This window comes from Perca flavescens, chromosome 16, assembly GCF_004354835.1.
Source record: "Perca flavescens isolate YP-PL-M2 chromosome 16, PFLA_1.0, whole genome shotgun sequence".
Classification (NCBI taxonomy): Eukaryota; Metazoa; Chordata; class Actinopteri; order Perciformes; family Percidae; genus Perca; species Perca flavescens.
In genome coordinates, this window is record NC_041346.1 from 18,699,894 (window position 1) to 18,717,348 (window position 17,455).

Consider the following 17,455-nt stretch of genomic DNA (forward strand, 5'->3'; position numbering starts at 1 on the left):
GAATGAATACCTATGGATGCGGGGAGGGGCCCATAGAAAATGCCTTTCTACAGGACCCAGAATTTTGTGCTACGCCCCTGCATACAGTACTTAAGCTGATTATTATAAACAACTAGTGATTTAGTAATGAATATGGTTTTTAACAAACATGAAAGAATAAGTAGTGACCCCTAAAAAGTAAATCTGGGTTTACAGTGTAGACCAAATTTAGGATGGGGAGATTATTTTTTGAAATTATTTTTTTGATTATTGTTTTTGAAAGGCCAGATCACCCAATTATTGTAATTATTGACTGTTTTCAAATTGAGCAGTTGGCAAAAGTCTACAAGACTGAGATACACATGTAATCTACCCTTTAAAGAGCAATAATAATAGAGTATAATAGAAAAACCTTATGTATGTGGAGTGAACAGTTGTAATTGCATGGAAGTCAATTTATAATGTCACTACAGATGTTCACCTAAGGATGGACGCTGATTCATGTGGAGCACAGCTTCAATAACTTAGCTTACAATAACTAACTTTACACAGGTACAATAATACAAATAAATAAATTGGGATCGCTCAGCTTCTCTAGAACCACCACACTTTTATTTTACAGGTATATTATAACATTTTCTGAACCTCCAAAACCAGTTTCCACATGGTTCTCAGTGTGTGTATGTCTCTGCTGGTAACAAAGCAATTTATAAACTATTCACATTAAAGGTCACATCAAATTAAAGCAGGAGCTATCAGTCCTACAACCTCCCAAACTCATGGCTTTCACATTAGATGGTGATGACCCTGACCTGCACCACCCACAGCTGTTGCAGAGCCCTGAACCCTTGCTGACCTGGCTGGCATATCAGGGGTCAGACAGAGATAAGACCTACCACGTTGTCCAACCCCCTACATGACCACTGGCTAAAGGCTGCCATGACAGACACCAGACAGTGTGTCTGTGTGTGCTGTATGTCCCTTTCCCTCTCTCTTTGAAGTTCAGAAAATTCAGCAGTGTTACCACCATTTACAAACAGTGTGAAGCTACAGCACCCAGCTGCCTCCACTTCAGAGGGAGAGGGCATGTCAAAACAGCACATGGCTCTGCCCTGCCAAAGTCACGCCTGCAAATGGAGCACTCTCACGGGTCATCTGGAGCGACAGAATGGCCCTGATCTTTCATGCACCCCTGCTCTCTTTTGGGCAGAGGAGACAGGATGGTGAATTCTGTAAAGATCTATATTTACAATGAATTGCACCAAACATGTTACTGTGTTTTGTGAAGTAACTGAAGTAGACCTAATGACCAGCCATTCTGGTGAGATTTGTAGTGTTCCTCTCTTAAAATAAAATAATTTAGCAGCATTTCCAACTTGTGAAAATGTGAGTCAGTCAACAATTTGGCCTTTATGTTGCTTTGAATTCTGATCTTTTTGTGTATCTATTACATCCACTCTTTTAGTAGATCTATATAATAGTTACTGTAAAATAAAGTTGTGGGCATCATGCTGTAGAATCTGTTGATTTGGTATAGTCTAAGTATGAATCCAAAATACATTTCCATTACATGTCACTGTTTTGTTTCAATAAGTCGGAAAGTTACAGTAAGTCAACCTTTTCACCAGGCTTGTGCTTGAATTGAGAATGACTCCTAAATTCCAATTCAATTCTTGAATTTGAATTGATGTCAAAAACAAGATATAGAATTACAATTCAAATTTGAATTAAAGGAAGCAGAATTGCAATTCAATAAAAATTCAAAGAAATTCATATACATAATTTAAGTGAAGCTTTACAATATATGTCATATATGATTGCATTACATATTCTATGAATGATATTAGTTTGAACTACTTCCCCCAGCAATAAATGTTAAAAGCTCTAATATAATAATAATAGCAGGCCTAAAAGGTCATCTGTACTAGTTCATTTTGAAGAACCAATTCCAAAAAGAACACCTGGAAACCACAGAGCCATATGCAAGCACTACAGTGCTCCAGTCTGTGGCTCCATCAAGGCTACTTCAAATTTCAAAAGGCATCTACAAGTAAGTTAACAGACAGACAGTCTTTTATTTTGAAAACCATCTCTTGATGGTATTATGCTACTGATATTTGATATCAGTGTTGGGGTCACTACTCAAGAACGTGTAATACACATTATTCACTTAAAAAAACAAAAACATAATGGATAGTAACTCAATACTCTACTCATTACATTACTGTAGCGCAACACAGCAAGAGCCTGGCATATAGCTCATAAAGGGCTTAAACACACCAACTCACAACACAGTAACATCAATGTGTTACATTACTCAGTTACAGCCAAATTTGATTATATTATGACATTACTTCATAAGGCATAACCACCAATACTGGATGACATATGTGTTTAAAAGCAAGCATGCACACTTTTTACTTATTACTTATTGTAAATTAAGAAAACAATTCTTGTCAATTGTGGAATTAATAGAAATATTTGTTCTCTTAAAGAGTGATCTACATTTTGGAACAAAATGTATGCAGGGTTGAGGAGTGACTAGTTACGTGCAATGAAATTATTTTATTAAATTACAAAATGTATGTAATTGTATTTAGTTGTATTACTGAGGTAAAATGTGCAATTCAGTTAATTGCTAATTAAATTAAAAGGAAATTGCTTTGCATTGATAAAGTAATCCAAATAAAGTCATCCAAACCACATTTATAATGGGTAACTTATAACAGTAAGCAATTACATTTCCAAAGTAACCTTCCTAACACTGAATGTATGTGAGATTCAACACATTCTTTCTGTTGTGTGACGTGGGATTTCTTTGAATTGCCAAAAATTTAATTCCACTTCCTGTCATTCCAATTCCAATTCAAATTCAACTTCCTGTGGTGCGGAGTCAAATAAATTCAAATTCCAATTCATGAATTGAATTGAACTGAATTGCTTTTCACTCTATTAAGAGGGCTTTTTTGAACAACCTTGTCGTCTCCTGTGGTGCACTGTTAGCAGAAAAGCGACATAAAACGTCATTGACTTCTAATTGTATTTGCGCTAATGCTATGTCAAGCAGGACCCTGGCCTCCTTTGTACAGTCTGTAGGCCATTTGGTTGCAGCAATGCATTTGGCAAGCAAGATAACAAGTGAATGGCCATGGCCTAATAGGCCATCTGTGGAAAACACATGCAGTCAATTAAGAGTCCACTGTCTCCAGTTGTGATGGCCATTAGACAGCCCTACCACGACAAGTGACTCTTCAGTGGCTTTTACTCTTCAGGTACCTGCTTCTTTTCATTCATGGTGTCCTCGAGCTGCCCAGTCCCCTAAACACTGACTTTTTGTCTAGTTCTGTTGTCCATTAGGCTTTTTTTTTAGGTTCTATTAAAATGTAGTTTTCCACTTAAGGATTTTATGTGACCCTGATGGTTAAATATAACCTCCTACACTACCTCTTTATCTCTGTTGTCATTACATATTCAAACTCCTCCACTACACCACACAAAATGAGCATAGCTCTTACTTACACAACGCCCAAACCTTTAACAAAAACACACACACACACACACACACACACAGGCAGTTGACTCTCCTATAGTTGAGGTTGTCCCTAATTGAACTAATTTACAAATTGTGAAGCTAAGACATGACAGCATGCCTACAGTGTTTTAAGAGTTTATTAAATCAAACATGCCACTGACTTCCAGCAACCTTCCCTTCTGATTTTGGCTTCATTGTGAGTACAGTACGACACTAATGTGGCACTCCTTGTTTCTTGACTTATTGCCATTTCCTTAGCCATTTTTTTTGTAACTCTGACCTATGCCAGCTGACACAGGTACATGAATGCAGGCAAAGCTTTATTTAATGTGATAAAAGTTAATTTACTTTAATCCCTTTTGTTTCAGTGCTTTTTGAGGGAATGTAATCAGCATTTATGTTTGCACAAGTGAGCCGAACACATCTTTATAAAACTAGACTATCTTGTTGAACAGGACAGACAACAGCTGGGTGATAGTCACTCCACAGTATCCCTTTTTTTTTTTTTTTTTGCTTCAAAGAACTGAGTAAACGTTGCTCTTCTTCAAAGGCCAGGGTATCAACTCATCATTTAGTCTTATTCACAATGACACTAGTAAAGCCTTGGATGTATATCTTTGGATGTTGTAATATGGAAGGCAGATGTAGGAAAACAATTATTCACACCTCTTGACAGCACAGTGTATTAAATCGCTTATCCCTACTGCACACTCTATTCACACAATTTCATCTTTGAACTGTCATGCTCCAGCATTTACTGTTTCTAAAAAAAAAATAGATTTACATCATCATTTGCCTACGGTAATTAAGAAAAAATTAAGAGAAAGAACTGATCGTTCAAAACTGAAAATAAATATTCAGCGGTCATCTGAATTTTTGTGTGTTTCTACATTTGCCTTTTATTAGTCTTTTAATAAACTGTATGTACTTTGCAAATTGATTATCAGCAGTGGACAAACTATTCAGGTTGTTTACTTAAATAAAAATAGCAAATTGTGAAAATACTCATTTACAACTAAAAGCCCTGGATTCAAAATGTAAAAGCACTAAAGTATTCTCTGAACATTAACTGTCAGATAAATGTGGTGCAGTAAAAAGTACTTACGTTTGTACTTAAGTGCATTACTTGAGTAAATATATTTATAATCTGTTTACAGTCTTTTAGATTTAAAAGAGAACACTGAACACAAAATCATTTTCAAGAGTTTTAATAATTTACTAAAAAAGAGTGTAAAAGTAACAGATATCTCCCACTAAAGTGGATCTGTTTGATATTCAAAGTGATGACAGATGTGACAAATTTTTGCAAACTTGCCCTCGTCTGTACATTTGTGTACACTTACTTGGCAATCCAACCTCTTGGCTGTAATTAAATGAGTTTTGTTCTGTATACTGTATATCAAAAAAAGCTCACAGCAAAAAAAATACTTTGATATGAATCACTTAAAAGTAAACCAACCAGCATGAAATGTACAGCTTTAAGAAATTCCAAAAAACACAGCTGAAAAGTGTATATATATACAAACATGCTAGGAATCTAACAAAGAGCAGACTGGGTGAAGCTGAAGAGACAGGCCTTTCTAATGGTTTGCTTGACATCATTTCGGAGAGCCAATGAAATAAAGCATCATTCTTAAATATTTAATAATCTTGCAATGTTGAAATACCATGGTCTTCTATTGCCTATTTCAAGTTTTTTTTAGCAGAAGAGAAACACTTTATAAATATAGAGTATACTGTATCTCCTGCATCAATTCTTTTAATTTAAACTCATTAAATAAAAGGTGAACTGTTCAGTATCTGTATAAAATAAAATAAAATAAAACAACTAAAATGCATTTTCTTTAATTAATGTTCATACTGTGTCCACTTCTAAAGAGATGGTTGTGCCCATCACCCTTATCATTAAGTGCCTGCTTGGAAGAGGTAATATATATTTATGTATATACACATATATATATATATATCAAATTCTATGATATGATATAATTTGTATAAATATGGCATCTTTACAATTGCATTAAAATTACATTTTTTAAATTTCCGCTCCCAAGACAATTAACAGTCAATTGGGAAAAAGGCCTTGTTTAAGTTTCTCATTTTCTTGTTTTAAATATTAAAAAATAAGTCTCAATTCTTTGCAAATGTATGTCTTACATTATAAACAACACTTCTGTCTTAACTGGTCAAATATTTTCCATTGTGTTCATATCTACAACACTTTGGAAAGTGAGGGAAAAAGTGCCATTATCAAATGCTCCCCCTGTGGAGTAAATGAGGACTGTTTGCCCCTTTCAGAGTAAAGGGAAAAGATTATCACCCGACTGCAAGTCCCATGAAGCTCAACGGTGCAGTTCTATACAAAAATGTAAAAGCGTCATTAATGTAACAAAGCTATGCGTTTGTGTTGTCATGCCACTTTGCTGGTTGTACAAATTGGAGTTAGTGGATGTGGCCCTGCACAGACATCCCATTTCACAGGTGAAAGTATAAAGAGAATCTGGATAAAGCTTCTCTGTAAATGTCAGATGCTTCAAATGCCACTAAGAGGTGTAGCCCAAGTGGGATATAATGCTATTTTGATCAGGAGAAAGTTAATATGACTAACAGTGTGATATGTCAATAAAATGGGCATAGTTGGATAGATCCATCTGTTTTCCCCCCTCAGAGAGTACCTGTAAATAACTGGCACAGGACCAGTTGTGAAGGTACCAAATGTATTGGGTTTGCAGGGTGACGCAGTTCACAAGTGAAAGTTAAAGTTCTGTTCAGAGCTTTTCACTCTTCTTACTCTATACATTCCAGGCATGTGAAGGTCTGACATGCTCTGTCCTTTATTCGACCATTAAATCCACGTCTACCCAAAGCAACAGAAGATCTCTGGTGCCTAGAAGAAGGAAGCGTAGGCACAGAGGAAACGAAGGTAACCATCAGTCCCCTAGAGTTTTCCTTGAAGTCTCACACAGCTAAAGCATGTTCAGGATGGCATTGTACATTTGGATCAGTACAGCCAAGTGGACAGGCAGGCAGGACTGGCGATCTTGGGTGGCAGGGGTGCACGTCAACCAGGAGAGGGCGTTGTACTGCTCCAATACAAACCTGTTATTAAATATACAATTTTAGCAATAAGAATTTGTAAGAAATTCTGACTTTTTAAACATATTTAAAATTGTATATATTCTAAAGGTTTATCCAGTGAATCCACCTTGATGTCCTTAATCATAATTGTATGCACTAACATCAGTTTGTCACTTCTGATATTAAATATTTATTAAGTTATTGGCTAAAAAACTGATCACAATTTTATAGCATGAAATTTGATATATAATTGAAATTAACTATTTGTTTCTTTTAATATATTTATCATTAATCAATTATTAATGAGATATTTAGATTTAATCAAGACAATTATAACAATAAATACAAGTTTTTGTAATGTTATCTAAAACCACTATTATCAGCTCTCATCAATTATGATGCATATGCAAATGATAACAAATCACTTTAACACATAAACTTGCTCTTAGCACACATTGCAATTGCAAGAAAAATGCTTATGTGTTGTTAACTATGAGAATGTAAGTGTAACACTTACTTATAAAGAACCGATATTTTAAATACATAGATTTATATCAACTACTTCATTAAGACCACTGGCCACAGACTTTGAAGGCTTCCGCCTGTTTTGTATTCGCCCTCCAGTAGCTGCTTTCTATAAAGCAGATGACAAAGAAATCTAAAAGGGACAACATGTGTTATGTATTTACCTGAGCACATCAGAGGTGGTCTTTGAGTCTAAGGGGTGAGGGGTCCTCTTAGTCTTGTCTGACACCAGCTCATCAGACTGGGCTATGGAGATGTGGTGGTGGAGGGAGGCCTGAAGTAAATAAACACATGACACGATGTCAAATGCAGAAGAATGCCTGGCTATACTGTAGTGAGCAGCTGTATGCATCTTTCTGTACAAATTCTTCTTTCTCTGTATGTATTTCTCTCAAATAAAATAAGCTTTACTGGCTTTGTCTATCTCACCCACACACATGCAGTGTTTTGAGTACCTTGAGGAAAAGTGGACACTGGCTCTCAGCCTGCGGGCAGGAGGCCCAGAACCAGTGAGGAAGTCCATTTGCTTGTGCAGTGGAGACGTAGTAGCCCAGAGCCAGCGGCTGCTGCTTCAGCTCCTCTGGTGGACTGTCCCTGGACAGCAAGCGCTCTCCCTGGCTCTATACACACACAGGAGAAGGACAGTTATTAATTACAAACCTTACAATTCTGAGACTGTTCACTGGCATGAGTGTGTTGCCCCCCTTTAAGAACAATAAAAACAAATAATTTTCAAGGTTATGCATAAAAGCATGAAAAGAGTACTGACCAAACTGATTACGAAGCTGAATAACACTGCATATGTATTATTAGTAGCATTAAAAGAGATCTGAAGATGTTCTGTAGTTCAGCAATTGCCATAATGAGATCTGCTTATTTTTTGGTTTTCCATGGTTTGAACTGTGCTTGAACGCAAAATTACTTTATGTCAATGGAGATGTTTCTAGGTTATAGCATGCAATCCCTGTAGATCAAAATATAGTATATTGTATACTGTAGTATAGTATTGTACAGCATAGTTTAGTTTAATAGTTAGTTATACATACAGCTCCAGCAACATGATTTAAAGATATTTTGGGACATTTTAGCCTTTAATATACAGGACGGCTGTAGACAGGAAAGGGGGGAAAGAGAGGGGGAAGACATGCAGCAAATGGACGCAGGTCGGACTCAACCCCTGAGCCACTGCGTTGAGGACTGAGCCTCTGCATATGGGCGCCCACTCTACCAGGTGAGCTACCCAGCAACACCATTTAAAGAGAAGAAATACTGGTTTTAACCAACAAATCTTTTATTTGCTAATAAAGTGTTTGCAACATACATATTTGGATTTGTTTGCATGCAGATCAATGCAGTAATAACATACACAACTAACAAAAGTAAGCGTAACAGTTACTTTAACATGTTATTGCACAACTACACGCTGTTCCCACAGTTTGTCTGTACTGAATGAAATATTCTGTAATAGAGGTTGTCAACATGTCTCTTCTCCTGTGCCTCCAAGACAAATTATCTCTGTGTCTATTATATTTGGCAAACCTGTAATTCTGATTCTGGTTTGATAATATGAAGACTGCAGAAAAGACACTGCCATGCTTCAAAGAGCTTCAATAAAGTAGTTCTGTAACAAACAGTTGAACATAGCAATTAAAATGCTTATTATATTTGATATACTCTATAGGTCATATATGGTCTTATACGTTGTTGTGTTTTGCTTCAGCATTGTTTATGTATTTCAAGGTTGCTCAGCTAGATTAAGTGGACAGATCTCAGTAAAGTTATTATTATTATTTCTTTTTAAAGTAACACAATCAGGTCTGATCATACTCTGTATTTCTCTTCCTTCCTGTTCAGAGTCTGAGCGGTAGACAGCGTTCTTTCCTTTTTCAAAAATAATGTCTATAAAGTAATGTGTAAATACAGTACCATGGCTTTTTCACATATAGGCTATGCTATTGTTTTCCTTTGTCATTTTCTACAGCTCAAGCCACTGTAGGATTATTTCTTTTCACCAGCCCAGGACTCACCTTGGTGTGCTGGAAATGTGATCCTATTCCCATCCCGGATGGAGAACCCGGTGAGGGCACAGGAGAGGTGTTGGGGGAAGGGTGGAGGTTCCCTGTTATCAGCATCATGTCATGGCCTATGTCGTTCTCCAGTTCATCGGGAAAGGGCAGATCGAACATGTCGTCTGAAGGAAAAAACAGAGATAAAAACAATGCCAGCACAGCCCCAATTAATTTAAACTTTGACCCTAACCCTATTAACAATGACACAGATCCAGTTGGGAGTAATTTCAACCAACACAATTAATAATCCCACAAAGGGGCCCAATGTAGTCCAGATCTAGAACTTCATCATGTTTTGCACAAGCCATTTGTGACTGTGGGGAGAGATATTGTAGCACAAAGATGCCACCTGTTGGTACAAAATATTATATCTTAACATTTTTAACAAGGGCATACATTTTTGTATGTCTCAAAACACAATAAGTAATCTTGTAACTACAGTATGACTGTTATCCTGCTAGACATTACCATTATTGTCCTCAGTAGGGTAGGAGCTGGGTGCCAGCTGGGTGGTGGCAGAAGTTGGGAAGACTAGGATGTGTGTACAGGAAGCATCCTGAGGAGTGTTCAGCTGCGAGGTCTGCAAGTTCAGAGCAGTGCTGCGGCCAAACACTGAGCCCATGGTGACTGCATCTGGACACACAGAGAAACACAGCGAAGGTGACGTGTCTATTTATACTGGGTGTTACATCCATAGAAAACTCTTTGAAAAATCTGTGTTTAAATTTGCAGTAAACTATTATTAGTACTACTGTTTCTTTATTTAATTTCATACTAATTTACAGTTTTTCTTATCTGCACAATTATATAGCTCGTTTTTAATGCAGTTACTTGTTACACATGTTTTTTTGTCAATGTGAAACTAAACTAAACATTCCAGTGTACTGCAATATCCAATATTATTACAGTTTCACAAAGTGGAGAGGTTACTTACCAGGCATGATCACAAAGGAACCTTGTGGCTCCATGGCTACCAGGCAGGCACTGAGGATGCTGGGAGAGTCGGCAGCTGAGATCCCACACATACGACAAGCCTCCCTCAGCTGGCGCCCTATTGAATGGAGGGAATGCTCCCCAAGGAGTGAGCTCCAGTCTGGTTGAGAGAGGGTGGGAGGTGCACGTGCAATTGAGAAAACAAGATAAATGCAGAGATATTTACAGATATGATAATAAGTGGATCATTCTCTAAAATAATTTAATCTCGACACAATTCTTGAGGGGAAATAAAAGAGAGCAAAATGAATTCTTATTATATGTCTTGACAGTTATGCTGTGATTGTCTGTTATTCTGTCATAAGCACACTGAGGCAAATTCCTAACAACTAAGTTGTATGGCAATACAGTATGGAATCTTGCAAAATGGATATTAGGAAATGGACAAAGAGAATAGATAATATAAGTCACAGTTTATGCTGAATGAATGACCCTACTTACTGCCTTGTCTTTGCTCAAAGCAGAGACATATTTCCAAATGAACACTCATTTTTACTTGTCAGTATATGCACTCTGGGAAACAAAGTGGTTATAAAGTAATGTTGTATTCACATTAAAATAAAAAAAACTAAATGATAATGATATCTTGCAACAAACAGGAACTCTATAATTCCTCTGCACATAACTAATCTGTAAGTCCTATTCATCAAGACAAACCTGGTTTCTTCTGAATGAACATAACTCACCTTTCAGCTCCCCGTGCCCCAGTCTGCCTAATCGACCAATCACAATCCTCCATGGCAGTGAGGTCATCTGGATGATGCCAATACACCACTCCCACAGCTTCTGTAGTCCCATCTTCCTGGCTGAAACCTTGGGACGCCGCAATCTGAAAAAAATACGTAGGCGATCAGAGTGTTGTCTCATACAAACAAAAGCAGAACAATTAAAAAGGACAACTGGGCACAGAATTAGGACAACTTTTCCACACCTGTTGGGTACATCTATGTTGATAATGCTGGTCTCCAGGAGCTCCCCCTGCTGGTCGGTGCAGGACACCAGGATCCATCGCTGATCGTGTGATAAGCAATAGCCAACAAAGAGCACATTATATTTGGGAGGAAGCTCTGCCCATATCTCGCCTGCTTCTGGCTGCTTGGGACGGGTCGGACCAAGGATAAAGGGGGGAGTGTACAGCTGCAGTGGGCTGGGGTGCTGAAGGAGTAAAATTCAGATTTCAAGACAAAAAAGTGGATTAATATGGGAATGAGCAAGTATATTACACTCATTTTTAGTGGAAAATACGACTGAAGTTGCTGTATTTCCGTGCCTACCTCTGGACTCTTAAGTACAGCATTGACAGTGGACACTGGTCCAAAGCCAGTCAGGGACTTGATGTGTGTTTGTTGGGGCAGCAGACGTCTGCATTGGGAGTAACAGGAGAAGGACAGGGAGCGCAGATGTTGCAGGTAGAAATGGCTCTCCCCACTGGCTGGCTGAAGAAGGTACTGGCACGGCACCACCTTAGTAAGACACATTAAGATGGAAAGAAAAGATGATTACAAGAGCAAGTTTAAGTTCTGTTTAAAGGGATGGTTCAGAGTAATTTCACCCTAGGGTCCTTTGCACCATGACCTCGAGCTAAACACCCCCCCAGAAGCTTTTTTCCCTTGGTCTAACATTGGTCGAGTTAGCGCTATCAGCCGAATGGCTTAGTGCAGGCGCTAATGGAACCAAAAGGTGTATCTTGTAAATTACCCTACTAATAATGCGCGGAATGGTACCAAACTTCTACAGTAGTACAAATAGGTTCTGTACTCATAAAACAAGGCATTTGAAAGTTTGTAAGTACACCTGGAGTTTATTTAAATAACACTTGCCTGATGGCTTCTACTCTCTGCTGCTACCGCTACCGCTGTGTCAACTTTAATTCTGTACAGTGTAAGAATCTAAGTCTTCCTACCTGTAGCACCAGTGCCGGTCTCATCGTCTCCGGCAAAGTCTGTAGCATCTCTGTGTAGCAGCGAAGAAGCCCTAGTAGCCAAATGCTGCTGGCCTCCACCTCGTCAACCTCTTCTTCCTCTCCCCCTTCATTTCTCGCTCCACTTGAGCTCAGAAAAGCATCCACAATGTAAATAACAATAGCTGGTGGGTTGGCGTGGCTCTCCATTGAGTCAGCCACAGTGGGGATGCCGATCCTAGACTGCTCGGCAGTGCTGAAAGAGAGCAAGAGAAGAAAGAAGTTGTACTATAATTGTACTAGTTCAAATGTGTGGGGCAGAATTTAAGTTGAGGTCATTTCCTCAATAATTTGGGTCTTACAGTTCAGGGGTTTCTGCTGGTGTGTTGGTTGATGGTGTTGCACTGGAAGGCCCTTTAATGTCACTGCTTGCTCCTTGGGTTGTCGAAGCGTTTCCTGAACTGACAGTCCCTGGAGCTTGTTCACCCTCAGGGCCCCAAACTTGAGGCTGCCCAGATGAGGCAGGCTGGGTTGAGGATGTAGGGTTTAAGGGAGCCTGGACTTTGGGAGGCAACAGAAGACTGCTGTCCAAAGGCAAGACTGACAGCTGGGGACCTGCAAGAAAGAAAAAAAAGAGTTCATTAGCAGTGCCTGGTTGATTTTATTTATTAGATCAGATTAGTTTCAATATTCTCACCAAGCTGCTGCTTGCAGGCATAAGCGTAAAGTTTAAGTTTGCTGAGGTTGTCAGTGTGCTGCTGTCCAACCCAGGGTCCAGTCACCCACTGGTCCACATCCAGCTCCTCCAGCTTTTCTGGCTCCACTTCTTCCCCCACACGCAAAAGGCCATCCCTGGACACCTGGGCCAGAGGACGGTGCTTCCCTAGGCGGCACGTCTGAAAACGGAATCAAGGCTACTTTTCATTCTCTTCACTTATCACATTATATTACAATATGTGTTGATACTCTACAATGCTTCTGATTCAGAATCCACTCTCTTACCTCGTAAACAGCGCTGAGCTCCTGGAAGAAGGCTCGGGCTGCAGCCAGAAGAGAGGGGCTATTGGGACACAGCACCACATATGCCACATCCCGCTGCCCGCCATAAGGCTCCAGCAGCAACTTCTCCCAAAAAGTTAACGCCAAAGGGGACAATGCCAAGAACTCCCTTTCCCGGTCATAGCCCAGTAACACTGTAGGAATGGGCAAGGGCTCTGGTGACTCCTCCGAACCTTAGACAAACAGAAATAGTACCATGTTTAGTTGCCTACAGTATAAGGATGACTTATGTGTGCATTTCACACTATCACAGGTAACATACAGCAAAAAACTAAGACAGGGAATTAGTTTTCTGCATGAAAACAATGCATATATTGACTCACCGTAGGAGCCTCTCCCAGCCATCTTATGGAACTGCTGCCAGGTGAGTGGACCCTGAACATGCTGGATGTTTTCCCAGGTCCGTCCTGTTCTCTTCTTCTGGATAGCATCCTGCAGGAAAGGCTGCAGAGACAGCAGTATACGGACCATATCCTGGGACGACAACATGTTCATGTCCACCACTGTGGAGATTGGCAGACACACACACAAACACACACACACACACACACACACACACACACACACACACACACACACACACACACACACACACACACACACACACACACACACACACACACACACACACACAAGATACATGAACAGATGCACACATGTTAACATGATTCTATACACAAAAGAAACAAATAAACACACAAAACACATTGATACATAATTAAGATAACATGAAGGCAGGTAGACATACATGAAAATAGTTTTCTCACCAAATATCTGTAAAGGGAGTTTATCACACACATCTTATCCCAATGATGCATTCAGTTATTTGTATGTTCAAACCCCTGCATGTCAAATCATGCCTCTTACCATTTGTGTGAGGCCAGGAGTGAAGTGCGGTACTTCTGACAACAGCTGGATCTACTTTCCCTCCTGTGTGGTTATCCACATACTGCAGCCCCTGTTCCAAGGCATTGTAACAGTCCACACAAGCATCACTTCCATCTGCCCACTGCTTTTCACACATCCAGCTTTGGAGCAGTGCCCCCTTGCGGCCATGACAGGAACAGCTGAGGGGGAGATGCAGTGATGCCAGGGAAGAAATGGGATGGGAGCAGTGCTCCTGCAGAAGGATCATGACTAACGGAGAGGCAGGGGCTGCGTCCTGCGGCCGCTTGGCCCTGGGGTCACCCATAGCTGGGTCCCGCCGGCAAAGAGCCAGCCTCCTCTCGGCCGCCCGGCCTACCTCAGAAGTCCGACCGTAAATATCCAGCTCATCCTCCAAAAAGAGGCCTGTGCCATGGGCCAGCCGCCTGTTCACAATGGCACTGAAGCCACACATACAGCGGTACTGATCTTCACAAGTGGAATCAGGGATATACACCCCCACATCTGCACCTTTGACATTCATATTGCAGGCACAGATACAGCAGCTGTCAAAGTTGCGATCCTTGAAGACGTTGAGGACGGAGTCTGACAGCAGGAGGATAGCGTACAGGCTGTGGGCCTCAGGCAGGGAGGGTCCTGGCCGAGCTAGGGGCTCTACAGAACTAAGAGGCAGGCTGGTGGAAGGCGTGGAGACTGGTGAGCTGAGCTCAGTACCATCCTGCTTCACCGAACCCTGCCCAGAGCTTGCAGCGTTAATACCCCGTGGTGTACGAGGTGTTCGTGGAGTGGGCACAGAGAAGCGGGGTGTGGCAGGAGATGGGAGGATCCCAGCAGTGGTACCCACAGAGGCAGTGGTGGCGCTCATCTGGCCGTACTCCTGGTCCGTGAGGGTGTTGACACTGGGCATGTTTCTGGAAAATAGTCAGATAGATGAACAAGATTACTTTAGATGTCTGGGCAGCAGCTCTTAAAAGACATACTGCTCCTTATACCCAAACAGTGCATCCTTAGAGAATGGCACCATGCACAAAATTCATTTTAAAAATATTAGCACAAAAAAAAATAAAAAAAACATGGACATCGGAGATCTCTCTGACAGTTTGTCACAAAAGCTTGTCATAGCTGACTACTCACGTGTATCCGTCTCTAAGGAAAGAAGCATTCTGGGGATGCATGACTGGGAAATGCTCCATTTTGGGCATGAGGGCCCAGGATGGACGATAGTAGCATTGCTCAGGAATCTTGAGTGGTGGTAGACTCTGGCTGGGTAGGCAGAAGAATGGACCGAACATGGAGGAGCCTATTTGCGGCTGGATACAGAAGAGATCATGGAAGAATATAAGTTTATCATTTAGTGACATAGACAAAAAAAACAAAAAAGGATATATCATTTGGTAACATATCTATATGAGAGATGCAATTTGACTATATTTCATTCACATCTCTGGACTATACAGGCCATTTGAATTGAACTAAAGTCACTGTCATGGTCTTAAAGGATACGGCTGGCAGTATTCAAAATTTTTCTTACTGTCAACAATCACACAAAAAGACCAAAAACAACAATGTGCTCTCAGCCCCTGGCTAGATCGTTTATGCCGAAGACTCAAATCTTTAAAAAATAAAAATCAAATCACAAATATCTACTTTAGTTTTCTAAAAAGGTAGTGTCGTTTCCTTTAAAATGTTGGGCATTGTAGTTTTTAGTAAATGTTTCTCAAACAAAGAATTTGAATTGAATTGTTAAAATTTACTGTGTAAATATTTCGGCTTCAGAGTAAAACACATTTATTGCACAGTGTATGTGGGATTGACCTAAAATAAACTACAGCACCCATGTCACCCAGTGCAACAGTGTGGCTTGTTATGACATATTTTAGCCTAGCCATCAACATATCACAAAAGAAAGCAAGATATAGACTCTTCAAGTGTCCAGTGTTGGTTTTTGGTTATGTGCCCACTCTATCCTTTTGACATTTAGCTTGAGAAAGTCTGGCAAAACTCCTCTGACCACTCTCATTTAGAAGGTGATATTCCCCACACCAACTAATGCTGAATACACGTCTATTATATACCACATCCCAATCTAAACGATAGAAGCTGTGGTACAATACAAGGAAAATTTATCACATCTGGAGCTAACACTCAGTTTTCATTTATTTACTTAGATTCAATCAATTCTAATGCTAAATTGAACTCGTAAATTACCCTACTAATAATGCCCGGAATGGTACCAAACTTCTACAGTAGTACAAATAGGTTCTGTACTCATAAAACAACGCATTTGAAAGTTTGGTAAGTACACCTGGAGTTTATTTAAATAACACTTGCCTGATGGCTTCTACTCTCTGCTGCTAATTCTGTACAGTGTAAGAATCTTAAGTCTGTTTGCATGTCTTATGCAACATTGAGTAGCACTAACAATCCTTGTTGTTCGTGTTTACGAGCAGATGCACCTAATAGTGGCCACTATTATCAGCATTTCCCAGCTGCAATCAGTACAGATGTCTGTCTCACAACACTGAGATAGCTAATTAGCGAGCTACAAGTATCAGTGAAACAATTCTAACAGGAGGTGTGAGCCTGACCAGCTGCCAGACAGTCAACAAGTCCTTGTATTGACTTCCCTTGGATGAGTTTTAAATGGATAAAAGTAATTTATGAAAGTAATTAACCAGTCCAAGTCCCTTTTCCCATACTTTAGAGTAATTTCCTCAGTTCACACTTTAACGCATGACGCACAAAGCTAAATATGCTGCTATATGTGCTGTTAATTAGGGATCGATCCACATCTCCTCACCTTGATATCCTCCTGCCTGGGACTGGCCATGCCCTCCTCAATGTCCATCCGGTATTCAGTAAACTGGGTGGAGGCTAAAGGCAGCAGGTGGTCAGCCGCTCCGCTGGGCGCAGGGGGCTCTTGGCTCGGGGTGTCACGATACGTCATGATGGGAGAGAAGGCTGGGTGCTGCTCTAAAGAAGGTGGGGTGGGAAACATCCTCTGGAGGTCTGCTACTGCTGAAAGGAGACAGAAATGAAGAAAGAGATGAAGAGAGGAGGAAGAGAGGGAACAATTTAGTTTACACAGGTGTAATGGTACCATACATAAAAAAAACTGTAGTTAGACAGAAAAGTATTACACTAAATACTCATCAAAGTGACTCACTTGATGGATAAGGTACTGCAGCTCTCCCTTCTTTCCCCAGAGGGCGATCTTCTGTTGATACTGGTAGCTTGGTTGAGTGCTGGTTGGGGTAAACAGTCTATAAATTATTACACATAATATTAGAGGATCAGTTTTATATTAATACAATATGTTCGGCTTCAGAATATTAAAGCATAAAACATAATGGATAATGAGAGAATTATACTAATATCTGATATCTGTGCCTGTGTTATCGCTAAACCCTTAAACTGCTAATTATAGTATATTTG

The 17,455-nt window shown here is 40.0% G+C and overlaps 1 protein-coding gene across 6 annotated transcripts in view; it reads right to left on the reverse strand.

The window, feature by feature from the left end:
- Nucleotides 1-4,703: 4,703 nt before the first annotated feature.
- The window catches only part of LOC114570955 (mediator complex subunit 13L), a 79,763-nt gene continuing 67,011 nt past the window's right edge, over nt 4,704-17,455 (reverse strand). For 4 of the 6 annotated variants that reach the window (XM_028601627.1, XM_028601626.1, XM_028601623.1 and 1 more), the window contains exons 14-31: nt 17,187-17,283; nt 16,821-17,038; nt 15,155-15,330; nt 14,003-14,931; nt 13,459-13,638; nt 13,079-13,308; nt 12,774-12,972; nt 12,439-12,691; nt 12,080-12,332; nt 11,451-11,639; nt 11,108-11,331; nt 10,863-11,005; nt 10,118-10,276; nt 9,652-9,816; nt 9,142-9,305; nt 7,570-7,734; nt 7,279-7,388; nt 4,704-6,610 (exon numbers count right to left, since the gene is read on the reverse strand). In XM_028601627.1, coding sequence (XP_028457428.1) covers nt 6,478-6,610; nt 7,279-7,388; nt 7,570-7,734; nt 9,142-9,305; nt 9,652-9,816; nt 10,118-10,276; nt 10,863-11,005; nt 11,108-11,331; nt 11,451-11,639; nt 12,080-12,332; nt 12,439-12,691; nt 12,774-12,972; nt 13,079-13,308; nt 13,459-13,638; nt 14,003-14,931; nt 15,155-15,330; nt 16,821-17,038; nt 17,187-17,283 — 3,987 coding nt within the window. In that variant the 3' untranslated portion in view covers nt 4,704-6,477. The remainder of the gene's footprint in view (nt 6,611-7,278; nt 7,389-7,569; nt 7,735-9,141; nt 9,306-9,651; nt 9,817-10,117; nt 10,277-10,862; nt 11,006-11,107; nt 11,332-11,450; nt 11,640-12,079; nt 12,333-12,438; nt 12,692-12,773; nt 12,973-13,078; nt 13,309-13,458; nt 13,639-14,002; nt 14,932-15,154; nt 15,331-16,820; nt 17,039-17,186; nt 17,284-17,455) is intronic. The other 2 variants (XM_028601625.1, XM_028601624.1) reach the window with 2 other exon arrangements.